The following is a 17,451-nucleotide window of genomic DNA, read 5'->3' as shown; positions in this document are numbered from 1 at the left end:
AAAGAATAAAAACACATACGCACTGATTTATATTCCTGGGAAAAAAAATCAGGATTTCATTGAAATTGAAGATAAAGAAAAACACATTGCCAGAGTGCACACTCTGAGTTTGTAAAATATGAAAATGTTTCATAAAAAGCAAGATACAAGGAGATAATAGAATATTTATGAAAAGAAATTTCAGATGCTGTCCAAATTTCCAGATACTTTGATCATAAACTATACATTGATGCACATCCATAACAAAAAAAAATAACTTTCTTGTTTTTATAAAACTAAAAATGCCTCTCTCAGAAATTATGATGTATTGTTACAAATTTGTTTCCGTTTATCTAGACTAAACTTTAAATGAATACAAAACTTTATACATAAGGGATAAACAATGAATTATTTTAATCCATTAGTAAACCTGTGAAAATGGTGCTAATCAAGCAATAAATAAATAAATTAAATCTAACTTTTATAATATGATATCTGTTTTAGAGTTTGCATGTTCTCCCCGTGTCTGCGTGGGTTTCCTCCGGGTGCTCCGATTTCCTCCCACTGACCAAAGACATGCAGGTTAGGTGTATTGGCGATCCTAAATTGTCCCTATTGTGTGCTTGGTGTGTGTGTGTGTGTGTGTGCGCGTGCCCAACGGTGGGTCGGTGCCCTGCCCGGGATTTATTTCCTGCCTTGCGCCCTGTGTTGGCTGGGATTGGCTCCAGCAGACCACCATGACCCTGTAGTTAGGATATAGCAGGTTGGATAATGGATGGATGGATATCTGTTTTATTCAAGGGGCGGCACGGTGGCACAGTGGTAGCACTGTTGCCTCGCAGTAAGGCGACCCGGGTTTGCTTCCTGAGTCCTACGTGTGTGGAGTTTGCATGTTCTCCCCGTGTCTGCGTGGGTTTCCTCCGGGTACTCCGGTTTCCTCCCACAGTCCAAAGACATGCAGGTTAGGTGCATTGGCTATTCTAAATTGTCCTAGTGTGTGTGTGTGTGTTTGTGTGTGCCCTACGGTGGGCTGGCGCCCTGCCTGGGGTTTGTTTCCTGCCTTGCGCCCTGTGTTGACTGGGATTGGCTCCAGCAGACCCCCGTGACCCTGTAGTTAGGATGTAACAGGTTGGATAATGGATGGATGGATGTTTTATTCAAATTGAATTTTTGCAGAAAGGATCCAAGATTGGTCAGTTTTTCTCAGCCTGGCATCAATTATCTTAAATTACAATGCAAGCCATTCTGGGATAGTGGTTGGGTTTGGGCCATAAACCATGTTGTTGTCGTGTAAGTCCCCTCACCAATCACTTTTATACAGAGAAGTGGTGGCATTCATAGATAAATTATCCCAGTTAACTGTTTGAGGTTGGGGCAGTCAAGGTGGAAAGTATCTTAAATGCTCCATTAACACCTGTGGTTAAAGTTTTTTTTTTTTCGTTTATTTTTAATCTAAACCAAATGTCTCACTTTAACATTTGTATTTGGACCTTTCCAATTTGGAAAACAAATTCAGATGAGGGGAGGAAATGCAAACTGCATACAGACAACTTCTAGGCATAAGAATCAAAACCACAGGGCACTAGATCTGTGAAGCTGCAGTAATAACCATTGCACCACTTTGCCACCCAATATTTTATCCTGATTTGCAAAAAACAATACATAAACCCAAATATAGTATGAATATAGACATAGAGTTCATATTTTTCTTCAAGACCACGCAAGCTTTGGGAAAGACAATATTTTTTTAAATTTAATGTGTTGATCCAGAAAAATCTAATCATTTTATTTAAATGTTGCATGAAAATCAACAAACATTTCAATAATGGTAACATATGAATTTGCATGACCTTAATTGTTAATGTATTCAGTACATTTGTATGTCATTAAAGTGAATGTTTAAATTTGAGCTGCTTGCATAACGTTTTGACATTTGTGGATGAAATGTCCTAAGTTCAAATTCTATGTCCAGACTTTGTTTGGAGTTTGCACATTCTCCCAATGTCTGTGTGCATTATCCTCAAGATACTCTGTTTTTCTCCCTTTTCCCCAAAGATGTACAGGTTAGGTTGATTGGTGATTCCAAACTGTATAAGTGTTAGTACGTGTGAGTGAGTGAACAATGGGCTAACTGGCATCCTGGCATTGGCATTAACACCGAATTAGGGATCAAATGAAACTGTAAAACATGTTCATAATTTTTCATGAAAATCTGTGTGTGCTATTAATAAAAATCTGAGGCAGGAATGACATAAAATATAAGACACCTTTTCAATATTTTCTTTCTCTTTGTACAGGTTTTAGGATTTGCAGCCTTTTTTGCCTTAGTTCTCAAGAAAGTAGATGAAGAAGAGGAGATTGGAAAGAATCCTTTAGAAGAAACACTAGCAACACCAAGTAAAACAATTCAGTAACTTAAAGAATAGAGCACGTTTAAAGAGTCATTTATATACAGCATTAGTCTGTATTCTTTTATTTATTCTGAATATTGCATTGATCTCTTGTACTACTGTATATTTAGCTCTAGATCAAATTTTTAATGTTTCCCATTAAGGTAATTACAACTTTCTCCAATTCCACAGTTGATGCTGACATGATATTAAACAAGCGGAGGGACAGTAGCTGCAGTGTCTATCATCCACCACCTCCCACTGACATTGAGAAAATGAAAAGTAAAATGTTTAAGGAGCAAAAGGTGTTTGCACTAATCAGAGAAATACTAGGTAAGCATTCCTTAAAGGAGCCCGTCTACTCAAGCTGGCTTTTCATTGTATGTTTATAATGGTAGCTGTCATGTATATTTTATACTATGACGGTCTGAGTTGCCTGCAGCTGCCTTAACCCACTCGTACACAGGACCATTGATAGTCATATACTGAGATGAGCCAGGACAACCCAGCAAAAATAAGGAGCACGGTGCAATAGTGCTTTTATTTTCACATTCCAAACAATGTTAAATTACTGCAGTGTAAGCTCTTCAAGAAATAATCCATTCATAAAAACAATTGTTCATGTAAAGGATAAAAAACACTAATAAATAAGTTTAAAAAGTCCAGTCTAAAACCATGCAGATATCAGTTTCTTTTCTGCTCCAGTCAGCCTAGTGCATCTTTCTCATTCTGTCTCTCTAGCTCACCTCATCGAGCCTTGCGGCAGATGGAAATGCCAGCAGCTGCAGTCCCTTCCCTTATTTTTTAAATGTGATCATTCTTCTCCTTCCTTTTGTTTACCTGTAAACGTGCTAGGTACAAATTGCCTTGTTAACACTCAGGTCCGTGATTAGTGCACTGTCATATCTATTAGCTTAAAAGGAGCCGAAGCAGGACAGTGGACAAAATCAGATTGGTAACCAAAGACAGAACCAGAAAATACAAGCTAGCACAGTGGTGAAAAGGAAGATGGTTGATGACTCCACTGGTGAGTGAGCGGTCATTGTTCCAGGGTGGATTATTCCCCACTGAATGCCTTGCCAGCCAACTTCCCATCAACACCCTGAACTATTCCACCAAGCTACCGCACGCTCCTACATCCATCCAAGCCTGAGCTCACTGTTTTTATTAAAAAACTATGGAACCTAACATGCTTCACTACATATACATGAAGAAACTGTCTGTATGTGTAAGCAAAGAACATGTAAATTTAAATAGCAGGTAAGGCCAATTATTGAAAGGCTATTATTCTCATTTTCTAACTAAGTTAATCCAGGACATGGTTGTAGGAGCCTATCTCATCTAGCACAGCGCAGGTACAAACCCCAGAAAGGGTGGCAGTCCATCCTGGGGCAGACACACACAACAACAACAACATTTATTTATATAGCACATTTTCACACAAAAAGTAGCTCAAAGTGCTTTACATAATGAAGAAAAAAAGAATAAAAGACAAAAAAGAAATTAAAATAAGACAACCTTAGTTAACATAATAAGGAGTAAGGTCCGATGACCAGGGTGGACAGAAAAAACAAAAAAAAACTCCAGAAAGCTGGAGAAAAAAATAAAATCTGTAGGGGTTCCAGGCCACGAGACCGCCCAGTCCCCTTTGGGCATTCTACCTAACATAAATGAAATAGTCCTCTTTGTAGTTAGGGTTCTCACGGAGTCACTTGATGCTGATGGTTATACAGACTTCTGGCTTTTAATCCATCCATCATTGTTGGAACATCATGGTGCTTTGGGTAGATGGTGGTGGCACAAGCCACCACCAATAGGACACCGGAAAAGGAAACAGAAGAGAGAGTAGGGGTTAGTACAAATTTTGAATGAATAGTTATTATAATGAATTGGATATACAGAGTGTCAGGATTAAATTACAGTGAAGTTATGAGAAGGCCATGTTAAAATAATGTGTTTTCAGTAGTTTTTTAAAGTGCTCCACTGTATTAGCCTGGCGAATTCCTACTGGCAGGCTATTCCAGATTTTAGGTGCATAACAGCAGAAGGCCGCCTCACCACTTCTTTTAAGTTTTGCTCTTGGAATTCTAAGGAGACACTCAGTTGAGGATCTGAGGTTGCGATTTGGAATATAAGGTGTCAGACATTCCGATATATAAGACGGGGCGAGATTATTTAAAGCTTTATAAACCATAAGCAGAATTTTAAAGTCAATTCTGAATGACACAGGTAACCAGTGAGGTTGTCACAAAGGCCAATTTAGTGTCACCAGTTCACCTAACCTTCATTTCTTCGGACAGTGGAAGGAAAGTAGAGGACTCAGAGGAAACCCACACAAACATGGAGAGAACATGCAAACACCATGCAGGGAGTTGGGATGCGAATGCTGGTCTCCGTAGCGAGGCAGCAGCACTACCACTGCGTCACCATGCCATCCTTATACAAATAAGTTTTCAACAAAAAATCCTTACTAATAAACTTATAAATAGTTATTTGTTTATAAGATATTGAAAATATAAATAATAATTTGCTCTTGTCTGTTTTGAGAGATGGACGTCTGAGACAGAACTCTGCTAGCAGCAGCGTTATTTTTCCTTCTTTTTTTTTTTTTTAAAAAAAGAGGTACCCTGTACTTTCTCCACTTGAGGGGCTTCATTACAGCATATGCAAGGATATATATTTATGACTGGCAGGAGAAAGGCTCTGAAAAAAACGGAAAAGACAGCTAAAGCTTCATCTAAGTCTAAACAGGTCTCAAGTTCAAGATACGGCCTGGAACAGATAGGTGACCTGAAACAGATAAACTGACCTGGAACACATAGGCGATACAATGGATCCCCCAGGACCTGAGGCCAAAGCTTTGCCTCCATCCGAGAGCGAAAATGGGAGCGAAAATGGACGTGAGTCGGGTCAGAAGACCTTGTTGCTTCAGGAAGGTTCATTGGAACTAAAAAAGGTCTTACTTTTCACCCTGTCAGTTACCCATCGTGGGCCAACGGCAGTGACTCTGATTGGGCTTGCTACTCCTCCCACAGAGCACAGAGAAGACCGAAACAAACAGTCCAAGCTGAAGGTAACAATCACCGCGATAATTGGCGCAATAACTACCACATTCGGGGAGGAGATAAATGAGATAAAGAGCAATATAACGAAGAATACAAAGGATATAAGGAAATATATAAAGAACATAAAAATGACAAATGAGAAGCTGTTTCACGATATTAAAGACTGAGAGAAACGTTTAAGTAATCGCCATGAGGCAACCTTTAAAGCCATGCTTGAAAAAATAGAGGAAAATGAGAGTAAGTTTGAAAATAAATTTAGACCACTTGATGCTCAGCTTGAAAACGTTAAGCAAACGTTCATGACACATATTGAAATAGCTGAAAAAATGGCTTCTGCTGCTGACAAAAAAAAAAATTTCTCAGACTGAAAAAAGAGATTATATTTGAAAATAACCATATTCGCATTTTTCCTGATATTTCACCTTCAACAGGTACTAAACGCGTCACATTTTACAGCATTTAAGCAAAGCCGAAATCAAATACAACCTCATCTATCCTGCTAAATTAAGAGTGGATATTCAAGGCAAGTTTTATATTTTTAGTTCTCCGGATGAAGCAGAAAAAGAGCTAAAAAAAAACTTATCCTGACACTTTTTGAAATATGATTTTGAATCCAATCATGTCCTGGCAAAGCAAAGAAGAATGTACCAGCAATTTGGCCTATTTGCAGTGAGACTTTTGCTGTAATTATACATTTTATTACACATTTCTTTTCTTTTCCTGCTACTTTAATGTTTTAATTACAATTATAAGTATAATTGTATATGTATGGGTGAGACTATGCATATATATATATATATATATATATATATATATATATATATATATATATATATATATATATATATATATATATATGCATATATATGACTGTATGTGTGTTTATATGTATATGTATGCATTATCTGTTTTGTTTTTTTCCCCAAACGGGACTGTTTAACATCACACCCTTGGTTTATTGTATTAAGAGTGTACTATTATACATTATCTACATCTCCATGGGTATTGTTTAACATTATACCCTGGTTTTATTCTTTCAAGACTGTTTAAGATCATATTCTAAGCTTATAGTATTTGGACTGTACTAACAATACATATTTCTACTTTATTCCTTCAACACGGCTGCTTGGGGGCTTGTTTTGTTCTGGATATGCTCTGACTTTGTCCTTTTCATCCCCACAATTGCAAGTGCCAACACAATAATAGGCTTCACAGCCATACCTCTTTGCAATATTGGAAATTAAGATTAAACTATCATATGTAACAATGTACAACCTTAATTTGAGATTACAGAATGACAACAAAAGTTCAAAAGCAATGTCTGTATGACCAAACAGTAAACTTTGTGAGCTGGAATGTCAAAGGTCTCAATCATGATCTAAAGAGGAAGAAAGTATTCTCTCACCTAACAGGTCTAAATGCCAAGATAGTGTTTTTACAGGAGACCCACTTATTAAACAAGGATCAGTTTTGTTTGCAAAAAGACTGGACTGGCCAAATATTACACTCCAGCTATACAAAGAAAACTAGAGGTGTGGAAATCTTAATTCACAGAATAATTTCATTTGTAGTATCAGATCCTGAAGGGCAATATGTGATGGTTATGAGTAATTTATTTAATTGTAATGTTATTTTGATAAATATCCATGCACCCAATGTGGATGATAGAGAGCTCATCCATAACGTATTTGCATCCAGTTCTAACTTGAACACTCATAAAATTATAATGGCTGGAGACTTTAATTGTGTTTTAAATCCAGACCTGGATAAGTCTTCAGTTACAAGGGTGACAAAATCTAAGACTGCAAAAATAATTACAGTTTTTTAATTGATCATAACTTATCAGACCCATGGAGATTTCTAAATCCATACTTAAGAGCATTTTCCTTCTTCTCACGAGTACATCATTGCTACTCAGGAATTGATTATTTCTTTATAGATAATAATTTCTTGCCCATGATCAAATCTTGCAAATACGACGCTATTGTTATCTCCGACCATGCCCCTCTGATCATGGAGCTCACATCACTTTGCCCCACATAACTCATCTCGCAGCTGGCGTCTTATATCCCTGTCGAGAACGGTACAGAATGTATATCCAAGCAAATGCATCCTATCAGGTTTCTGCAGGAATAAACTGAAAAACTCTGAAGGCTTTTTTAAGAGGACAGATTATCTCATATCTTTCCCACAAAAATAAATTGGAAACCAAGAAGGCATCAGAGTTAATCAGTGAAATTATCAGAATAGATCAAGAACATACCAGGTCTCCAAACACGTCACTTTTTAGTAAAATACAGGCTTTGCAATCAGAACTCATCCTCTTGACAACAAAAGAAACAGAACAACTCATTTTTTAAATCATTACTATGAACTTGGAGAGAAGGCAAACAATATCTTAGCACCATAAATCCATAAGCAGGAAGTTCTCAATGCGATATCATAATCACTAACACAGATGGAGATAGAATCATTGGCCATGGAAATATAATGCACACATTTAGAGACTACTATAAGTCTTTATATTCTACTCAGTTTAAAGAACACAAGACACAACCTAATGTGCTTTTTGATACATTACGGACAGCACAGCTAGATACTCTAAGTGCAGAGGAATTGGATAAACCTCTGGCAAAGCAACAGGTCCTGATGGCTACCCTGCAGAATTTTATGAAAAAAATTAAAAAGTTAGCTCCCTTCTTGCAACATTTATAGAAGCTAAAGCTAATAAAATTCTACCTCAAACTTTTCGCCATGTATTAATTACTGTTTTTCCGAAAAAATAAGGACATTACAATGTGCATCATACAGACCAATCTCACTTCTGAATAAAGCCCTAGCTAGAAGGACTGAGAAAGTGTTCCCTTCAGTAATATCACAAAACCAAACTATTTATTAAAGGTAGACATTTGGCTTCCAATCTTCAATGCCTAATTAATTAATATATTCACACATGAAGTCTAACACTCCAGAAATCATATTATCTTTGGATGCATAAAAAGCATGTGATATGGTTGAATGGGATTACCTGTTCGCCGCTTTGTACAAATTTGGGTTTGGCCCAAACATATGAGCATGGATCAAACTACTGTAAAACACTCCAGAATGCGGTACTAGACAAAGTTGCCCCTTGTCACTACAGCTATTTGCAATCGACATTCAGCCATTGGCTGTTTACTTTCAAAATGCATCAGAGAAAGACTTGAACAGAAAATATCACTATATGCAGATGAGATGGTACTGTATATATCAGACCCACAAAATTCTGTGCCTACAGCCCAAACAGCACTAGCAGAATTTCAAAAGATATCTGTACTTAAAATTAATTTGAACAAAAGTGTGCTCCTTCCAGTAAATACTCTAGCAAAAAAAATTAGATTGTACACCTTCCCTTTTATCATTGCAGATCAGTTTAAATACCTAGGGGTCAACATCACAAGTAAATATAAAGCTATTTTTAAATAAAATGTTGCTGTTTGCATGAATAAAATTAAACAAGACGTGCATAGGTGGTCTACCCTCCATCTTACTTTAGCAGGAAGAATTAACATTGTGAAGATGAATCTCCTCCCTAAGCTTCTGTTCCTATTTCAAAACATAACCTAACAAATCTTTTTTTAAGAAATTTGATTCAATCATAACCTCATTTATTTGGAATTTGAAAAATCCATGCATTCAAAAGGTGACCTTACAATGACCTAAATCAGAAGGCAGCATGGCTCTACCTAATTTTCAATTTTATTACTGGGCAGCAAACATACAAGCTATAGAAAGCTGGACATTGACTCAAATAGATGAACCAACTCTAGCTTGGTCTGCAATAGAAATGAAGTCCTGCAGCACTTCTTTATATTCCTTGCTTTGTACACCACTAAATACAAAGTATCACCAATATACTAACAACCCAATTGTCCTTCATTCCCTCAGAATATGGAACAAATGTAGGAAGCACTTTAAGTTAGAGAATATTTTATCTTTGGCACCTCTACATGATAAATACCTTTTTCCACCCTCTCGAACATAACACAGTTTTTAATGTTTGGAAAACATATTGGCTGTGGTGGGTTGGCACCCTGCCCAGGATTGGTTCCTGCCTTGTGCCCTGTGTTGGCTGGGATTGGCTCCAGCAGACCCCCGTGACCCTGTGTTCGGATTCAGCGGGTTGGAAAATGGATGGATGGATGGAAAACATATTGGATTAAATAATTTAGAGATTTGTAAATAAATAATGTCTTTGCATCCTGTGAACAATTATACTCCCAATTCAATCTCCCATCAATACAAATTTTCCACTATCTCCAAATTACAAACTTTGCTAAACAAAATCTGCCCAGTTTTCCTCACCTCCCACCTATTTCTATTCCAGAATAATATTGATCAGTCTTGGGAACTCAGATAGCATTTCTATAATATATGAAAACATTTTAAAGTCCCTTCATTTTAAAGATCCCTGAGTACAGTGGGGAAAAAATCAGAAACGTAGTGGAAGGCAGCCATGCACAGAATTCACTCTAGCTCCATATGTGCAAAACATTCAATTGTTCAACTTAAAATCTTTTATTGAGCACATCTGTCTCGTTTGAAATTATCCAAAATGTTTTCAGGGCAAGATCCAACCTGCGAACGTTGCAATCGAGCCCCAGCTTCACTGGGCCACATGTTTTGGGCGAGTACCAAATTAACATAATTTTGGACGAAAATGTTTAAATGCCTATCAGATAGCATTGGTGTTACAATCCCTCCTAATCCATTAACAGCTGTGTTTGGTGAACTCCCAGATTGGTTTATAAACTGTAACTGCCTTTACTTCACTACTAGCACGTAGACTTGTTTTGCTCAACTGGAAGAATCCTAACCCACCTCTTTTAAGTCAGTGAGTAGCTGATGTTATATACCAGGGGTGGGCAAATTCATTCCTGGAGGGCCGCAGTGGCTGCAGGTTTTTGTTCCAACCCAATTGCTTAATAAGAAGCACTTATTGCTCTAGAAACACTTCTGCTTCATTTTAGTTATCTCCCTCGTTAAGATTATGAACCCTTATTGCTTATTTAAGTCTTAAACAGCTGCATTCTTGGTTTTTAATTGCTCCTTATTAGCAATAAGATGCAAATGACAAAAGAAACCAGCAGTTATCCATTTTGCTTGTTACCCTTTACACCTGTGTGTATTTATCGTGCACTATTTGGTTTAATTAAATACTTGGAAGGAAAGAGAAGAGAAAAAAATGAAGGATTGAGAATTACCCATCCATTTTACACTTCAAAGTATTTGGATGATATCCTTAGAATGGAAAAAAAAAATCTAGGATATGAGAATGACTTGACATAGCAGAGTTAAAGCACTAACAAGCCATGAAATGTAATTAATGGCAAGGATAGTTTTCTAATTAAGCAACTGGGTTGGAACAAAAACCCGCAGCCACTGCGGCCCTCCAGGAATGAATTTGCCCACCCCTGTTATATACTATTTGAAATTGGAAAAAAATCAAATTCTCACTTAGAGGATCTGTTTAAAACATTTTAAAACGTTTTTAGAATAAGCATTTATATTGGGGGGAAAGACTCCTTTCATCTTTCTTACTCTTAACAGTTTTGCTCTGGTTGTTGGCCTTCCTCTCTTTCTCATGGGTAGGGGTTGATTTGTTTTTAGTTTTGTTAAGTTTGACTTAATTGTATAGAATGATATATATGCTTTTAATAAATTTAACAAATAAAATTAAAAAAAAGAAAATATAATTAATAATTATAACTTGTATTGATCGTTAAAATGCATTCTTTAAAGTAGAGTTATTGATCACATAAATGTGAAGCAGTACAGTGGGGCACTGATTAGAACTGCCTGTGTTGATGTCCTGAAACAGTCCCTGTTCTCATGAAGCACAATCTACAGTATCTACAGTTATTCTTCTTACATTCCAAAAATGTTAATGGTTGGGTAATTGTTTTCTCTAAACTTCCCAGAATAAGGCAGTTGTATTATATGTAAGGGTGAGTGACTTTCAATGGATTAGTGTCTCATCTGGTAATAATTTCATTTCACTTAATTAATTATTGCTGGCACTTTTGATAACATCAATGTGTGCGTTAATTACATTTCTCTTGTGTCTTTGAAATCAACAGAACCTAAATAACAACAGCCAGAATCAATAGGTATGAAATTAATACTGCCAATGCCATCTGCCATATTACAAGAAAATAACTGTTTACACTTTGGTGTTTTAAATGTATTATTGATGTGAGAAAATGATTGATCACCTTGCTTAATTCATCTAAAATATCAAAATATCAGTGCACATACTTACACACTTCCTAGGCAGCCCTAACTTTCTAAAATAAATAAAAAACAATAATAAAGCTTTTAAATACCTGGCCAAATTTTAAAGTCTGTGAAGCCAAAAAATATGAGAAAAGAATTGTCTTTGAAACAATTTCCATTTGTCACTTTTGGTACTTTTGCCTGTTTTTGAGGAGAAGAAGTAACTTTTGGAATTAACAAACGTAAATAAAAAGTGAACTTACACCATCACAAGCCACATAACCCTACAGTGTTCACATTAAATAATTATTGTCACACGTGTGCACATGGGAAAACAGCTTGAAGGCATGGGTGATAATAATTCTCTGCCGAGACACCTCTCATCTTCCCCTTCTGCAGAAAGGATGATTGACACCATTCGATCTGACATCACCTCTGGGGATTGTCCACCTGTACCTTCCTCTTCCTCCCAGAACACCTTAAATACGAAAGAGCCACTATCCTAATAAGTCTATCTAAGACAGAAGTCGGAACGGCTCGATTTTGCGTTATAACATGTGCTTTCTTTACATTTATTGCTCAGAATTATACGGGGTTGGCTGCAAGGTGCCCCAAAACTCTAACCTTGACCTGTTATTACTTTTATATTATGTAAACAGTAAAATGGTCCATAATTAAACACGTCATCTACAATGGACTGTTACCCACGCAGAGGCTGTTTCATATTTTTCATCCATTGCTGCCAGGTTGGGCTCTAGCCTCTCTTGATCCTAACTTAGATTATGCACATTTGGGAATGTTTTATTATATTATACAAATCTTTTCAGCAGATTTGCACACTAAACTATTTATTCATTCTGAAGCTTCTGTGTAACCAGGTTTTTGATAATGATTGGGATGTCACTGAGGTAAAGATAGCTTGACATTCAACATCCATTTGACGTTTCTGTGCTTCTTCATATCTCAGTCAGGATGGTTGGCCAACAGTCCAGGTAATGCTCATCTACAGATAGTATTTTAGTGAGACACTGTATGTCTTCACAATATGCACATTGTACATCAGTGTACCACAATGTGCATCCTTGGTTAGCTCTTTTTCTCATCAAGATAGAGGAAGACATGGTTGCTTTAGTCAGGTCTTTAACATAAGCATCTTTATTATGAGTAACCCCACAGATTTGTGCCAGTGAACACTTTACATCCACAAAATTAGCTTTCATTTTCTCCTCCAATTCTTGGGACAGTTGCTAATAGTACAAATAATGCTGAGTTCTTGGTAGTTTGTTCCTCCTTTTGACTGAAAAAAGTTCAATTTCAAAATTGAAGTAAAAATGACATTTTTCTTTAAACATAAAATGATGTACATATATGAATTATTTTTAATTAAATATGATTAAACAATAGCATTAACTGTTTCTGATTTTAGTCCAGCTGTAGCAAAGGTTTTTCTGCCTGGTGCATTTATGGAATTGACACTAATGGGCTCAGACCCACTTGGCCATTAGTCTCTTAAATGTTTCTGTCTTGTAAAATCACTATATATTCAGCTATTTCTTTCTACCTAATTTCCTGAAGTTGTTCCTAAAACTGGTTATACATATTCATCTCTATCTTCTCCCTAAACAAATGGTCTTGCCTTCCAGCCTATATGGGATTTTTGTGGATGCTGCTTCTGCTGGCTTATGGGCAGCGTGATCCTAATGCTTACTTCTTGACACAGCATATCAGACAGAGCTTTACAAATGGCGTACCAAATACCCTGGCTATCAGTGACATCTTCAACTGGGCTAATACGACTCTGGTGGGTTGCCTGTATGGTACATATCCTGGTAAGCTCCTAAAAACTATGTTGCATTTATTCTGGTAGCTTCCACATTGTGAAATTTGGTTGAAAGACACTACAGCCTTTGTATTTTCCACTTAAATCCAAATGTGTTAGAGTAGTCTACTAAACATTTTGTCCTCCCTTATAACCACAGTTATAAACCATCCACAAAGCCTCATTGATTAAATTGAAAATTGTCACCTGGCAGACAAGGAATTGTGCAGGGTGAAAATGACACTATGAAGACACAGAATAGGGAAACAACCTACTTAAGTCTGTAAAAAGAGAGAAGGCCTACACTGGCCTTCAGAATGCATTCTTATATACAACTACTGAAAGTTATACTTGCAAGGGCAGTAGCGAAGTAATGAATCCCTAGAGCAGTGTTTCTCAATCACTTGGGGGCGTTGTGTACTGCCACCAGTGGATAGCAAGTTTCTGTTGCTTATATTGGTAGTGGGCTGGGCTGGTAACTTGAAGGTTGCTGGTTCGAATCCTGGCAGTGACAGAAGGAATGGTACTCTTTTGGGCCCTTGAGCAAGGCCCTTATCCTGTAATTGCTCAAGGGGCACTGTACAAATAGCTTACCCTGCGCTCTGACCCCAAAAATATCTGGAGAGCACAGAAAGAAATACAAAAAATTTTATTTTGCAAATAAAAGATTAAAAATCATTTTTAAAAAAATCACGAAATCATTAGTGGGTCGCAAGTGGGTCACACAAGGGGGTTACGGTGGGTCGCTGCTCCGATAACCGCACTAAGTTCCCCTCCTGTCTCTAGCAATCGTGCTTAATTCAGCAAGGTGGACCTCAACTAAACCTGACCACTGACTCTGGAGTCATCTGAAAGCTTGTGGGAGGAAGTAAAGTCAGAAATACTAAGAGAATCTGAAAGTAAGAGGAAGGGCATTCACATTCTGCTTTTGTAGGGTACAGCAAAAAGATCTAGTCCACCAGACATACAGAGTAGGTAGTCATGAAGGCTGGTAGTAATTTTTTTTTTTTTTTTTACTAATCCCATGGTTTCCATTCCTCGCAATTTTTATTTATAATAATAAATATAATAATAAATTCACATGTTTTGTGACTGCTCAGCAATATTTTCAATTCGGAAAGGTTCAAAGTTTGTTCTTCATTTACATTATACACAAGGGGAAATGTATAGACAGTTTGTATGGAATACAGTTTGTACCATATTAAATAAATAAGTCATTTATGAAATTATCACATCAAAGTGAAGCAATACACAAATGAGTCATCAAATTGTGGAAATAAATGCATAATTAAAGTTATCTAATTATTAAGAAATATAAAAATGCACAGAGGAAGAGAAAGCGAAGGAGTTCAAAGCAGAGGCAGATGGATAAGTGAAAAGATTTGAAGGAAGAGGGTCTTACTGCGGAGAAGGTGAAGGGCTAATTTGTTTAGAGAAGGTTGATCGAGCACATCAACCCCACAAAGTAGTGGGAAAAGATGAAGAGGATGAGGAAGAAGAAAAATTAAGCAAAATTCAACTAATTATTCTATAATATTTCAGCAATTTATTATGTTAAAATCATGTTATGTACACATAACTACATTACTGAAACAAAATAAAATTATGAAATTGTATTTCATAATAATTAGTTTACTTTTATTAAACAATTCTTTTCACAATGTAATAACTTATTCGTAAATATTATTAAACTTTTTCATGTAATTATTTCATAATTGCTCTTTTATTTATTTAATTTTGAACAAATGATATTCCATAGGTTTGAAGATACATCTAAAGTAAAAAAATAAACATCCTCCAATCTTATTCCTTAATTTCTGTGAAAGTTAAAAGTACTTTCTAACATGTTTATTTTTGTTTTTAAAAAGACCACATGTTTGTTGTTTTTCAGGCTTTATTACAGATGGAAATTCCAAGCTAGTAGGAAGTGCTCGAATACGTCAAGTTCGAGTCAGAAATAACACATGCCCACTTGTTAAATCTGTGCAAAGTTTGGTGCCTGGCTGCAATTCTCCATATTCATGGGATACAGAAGATACAAATTCCTATGGACCTGGCTGGAATGACATACTAAGCAACACATCTCAATTCACTTCCTTCTGGAAATATCAGACACAAGACATCTTAAGAGGACACCCTATTTGGGGCAGTAGTGCCTTATATCGTGGTGGAGGATATGTGGCAGATCTAGGCACAGACTCACAAACTGCAAAAAGGTACTTCAAGAATATTTCAATGCCTATCTCTTGACATGTTTTTTATGTAAAACCCATTGTTAAAATATGTGTTTTCTAACAATACGTGCTAAAAAAGCTTCAAAAGTGACAAGATGCAGCAGAGTTAACGTTTCAGTCTAAACATGCAAGCATTTAAAAGTAAATTTAAACATGACAGTTCTGTGGCATTTTTCAGTAATATCTCTGTTAGGTATTCAGTAAGATTAATAATAATAATAATAATAATAATTCATTACATTTATATAGCGCTTTTCTCAGTACTCAAAGTGCTATCCATTAAGGTGAAATTTAACACCCCAAGACTGCTAATTTTAACAGCATTCCCTGATCCTTTATTCACATTTTTGTGCTGTCTTTTGTTGGCCAAACAACGACACTTGAGAAGGCATTGCAACTTAACAACATTTGGTTTTCAGATTCAGATGGATTGTTTGCTGTGCACATTTAATCACAAAAAATGATAGCAGAAGGGAGCTTTTAAAAAGTATCTGGTAAAAAAAGAAAATAAATTACCTGGAGATAAGTTGTAAAGGCAGTGACCAATGTTACTTATGTACAGGTCATTCTCAGCACTTGTTGGGGCCACAAGTGTTTGTCTGTTTTAGGGACAAACTGCAGAAACACCATTTTCTCTGTGTGAGTGATGGGGGCCTTCACTGGTAATGAGCATTTGTTTAGCTTGCTGATGCTAGGAAATGGCACTGATTGTGTGAGATATTGGACACTGGATAGCAGTCACTGTGGATTAGTGAACTTCTTGGCAGCTAGGAATATGGGCTACTTAAGGAAATAGAATATGACAAAAGAAAAAGAGGATTAAAATGATAGTAATAGCTTTAGCTACATGATCACTTCATATTAGTATCATATTTGTTTTAAACAAGTTTTAAAAAAACACAAGTTATTGACACCCTGTCCAGAAAAACATTTGCCAGATTAATTTCATTCATTCTGTACTGTTTTGATGTGTAACTTATCCTTTCCCTATCTAATCATTAGTAATGAATTTTTATTGCATAAATGAACTTTAATAGTCGCCTCCTAAGAATGTTACTGTGGAATGATGGAGGAGTTTGTGTATCTCAGTTATCCTTAGACCTACAGTATACTGCATTACTAGGAGTATAGAGATATGAGACAAAGGACATTTGGATCCTCTTGTGGAGGGAGATTGGAGTTGGTGCTTGTTGGTAACAACATGGTGGCCAGTCAACCCACTTACACATACAAAGTTGACAGGAGGTGTCACCACCTACAAAAAGAAGGGTGAGGGGGTTATGGATAATTCCAGTCAAGTGACATGTGTAGGTTTGATGGGTAACGCATACTAGACCTTTGATCATTATGAAATCTGCCTCTTGGAACATGGAGCATAACTTCTCTGATGGAGAATGCTCACATCTGTGCATAGTATACACTCTGAAAGCAGATGATGGTCTCTCTTGCTCTGAAGTTTAGTCCTAGTAGAAACCCACAAGCAGGTATAACTATATTCACAAGCCTCTTGCTGGGTGCCGTGCAGTTTGATCTTCTACCAGTGGACAAAAAGTTCACCACAAAGTATGTTTGTGTTGCAGAGAGATAAATGGTGCCTGCAACCTTTCAGAGTATTCAGATCTTTTTAGAGACAGTGGATTTCAACAATCATATGAAAAATAACAGCTACATTTACAGGGGCATGATTGGAATAAAGAGTCTACTTGATC

General features: G+C 36.6%; 1 protein-coding gene across 1 annotated transcript in view; it reads left to right on the top strand.

The window, feature by feature from the left end:
• LOC114657570 (polycystic kidney disease protein 1-like 2) overlaps positions 1-17,451 on the top strand; it is a 145,257-nt gene that overhangs the window by 81,465 nt on the left and 46,341 nt on the right. The window contains exons 33-36 of the mRNA XM_051932013.1: positions 2,277-2,376; positions 2,562-2,702; positions 13,333-13,518; positions 15,400-15,724. Coding sequence (XP_051787973.1) covers positions 2,277-2,376; positions 2,562-2,702; positions 13,333-13,518; positions 15,400-15,724 — 752 coding nt within the window. The remainder of the gene's footprint in view (positions 1-2,276; positions 2,377-2,561; positions 2,703-13,332; positions 13,519-15,399; positions 15,725-17,451) is intronic.

This window comes from Erpetoichthys calabaricus, chromosome 9, assembly GCF_900747795.2.
Source record: "Erpetoichthys calabaricus chromosome 9, fErpCal1.3, whole genome shotgun sequence".
Lineage (NCBI taxonomy): Eukaryota > Metazoa > Chordata > Cladistia > Polypteriformes > Polypteridae > Erpetoichthys > Erpetoichthys calabaricus.
Note: the sequence above shows the minus strand (reverse complement) of the source record. Positions and strands in the feature narration are given on the sequence as shown.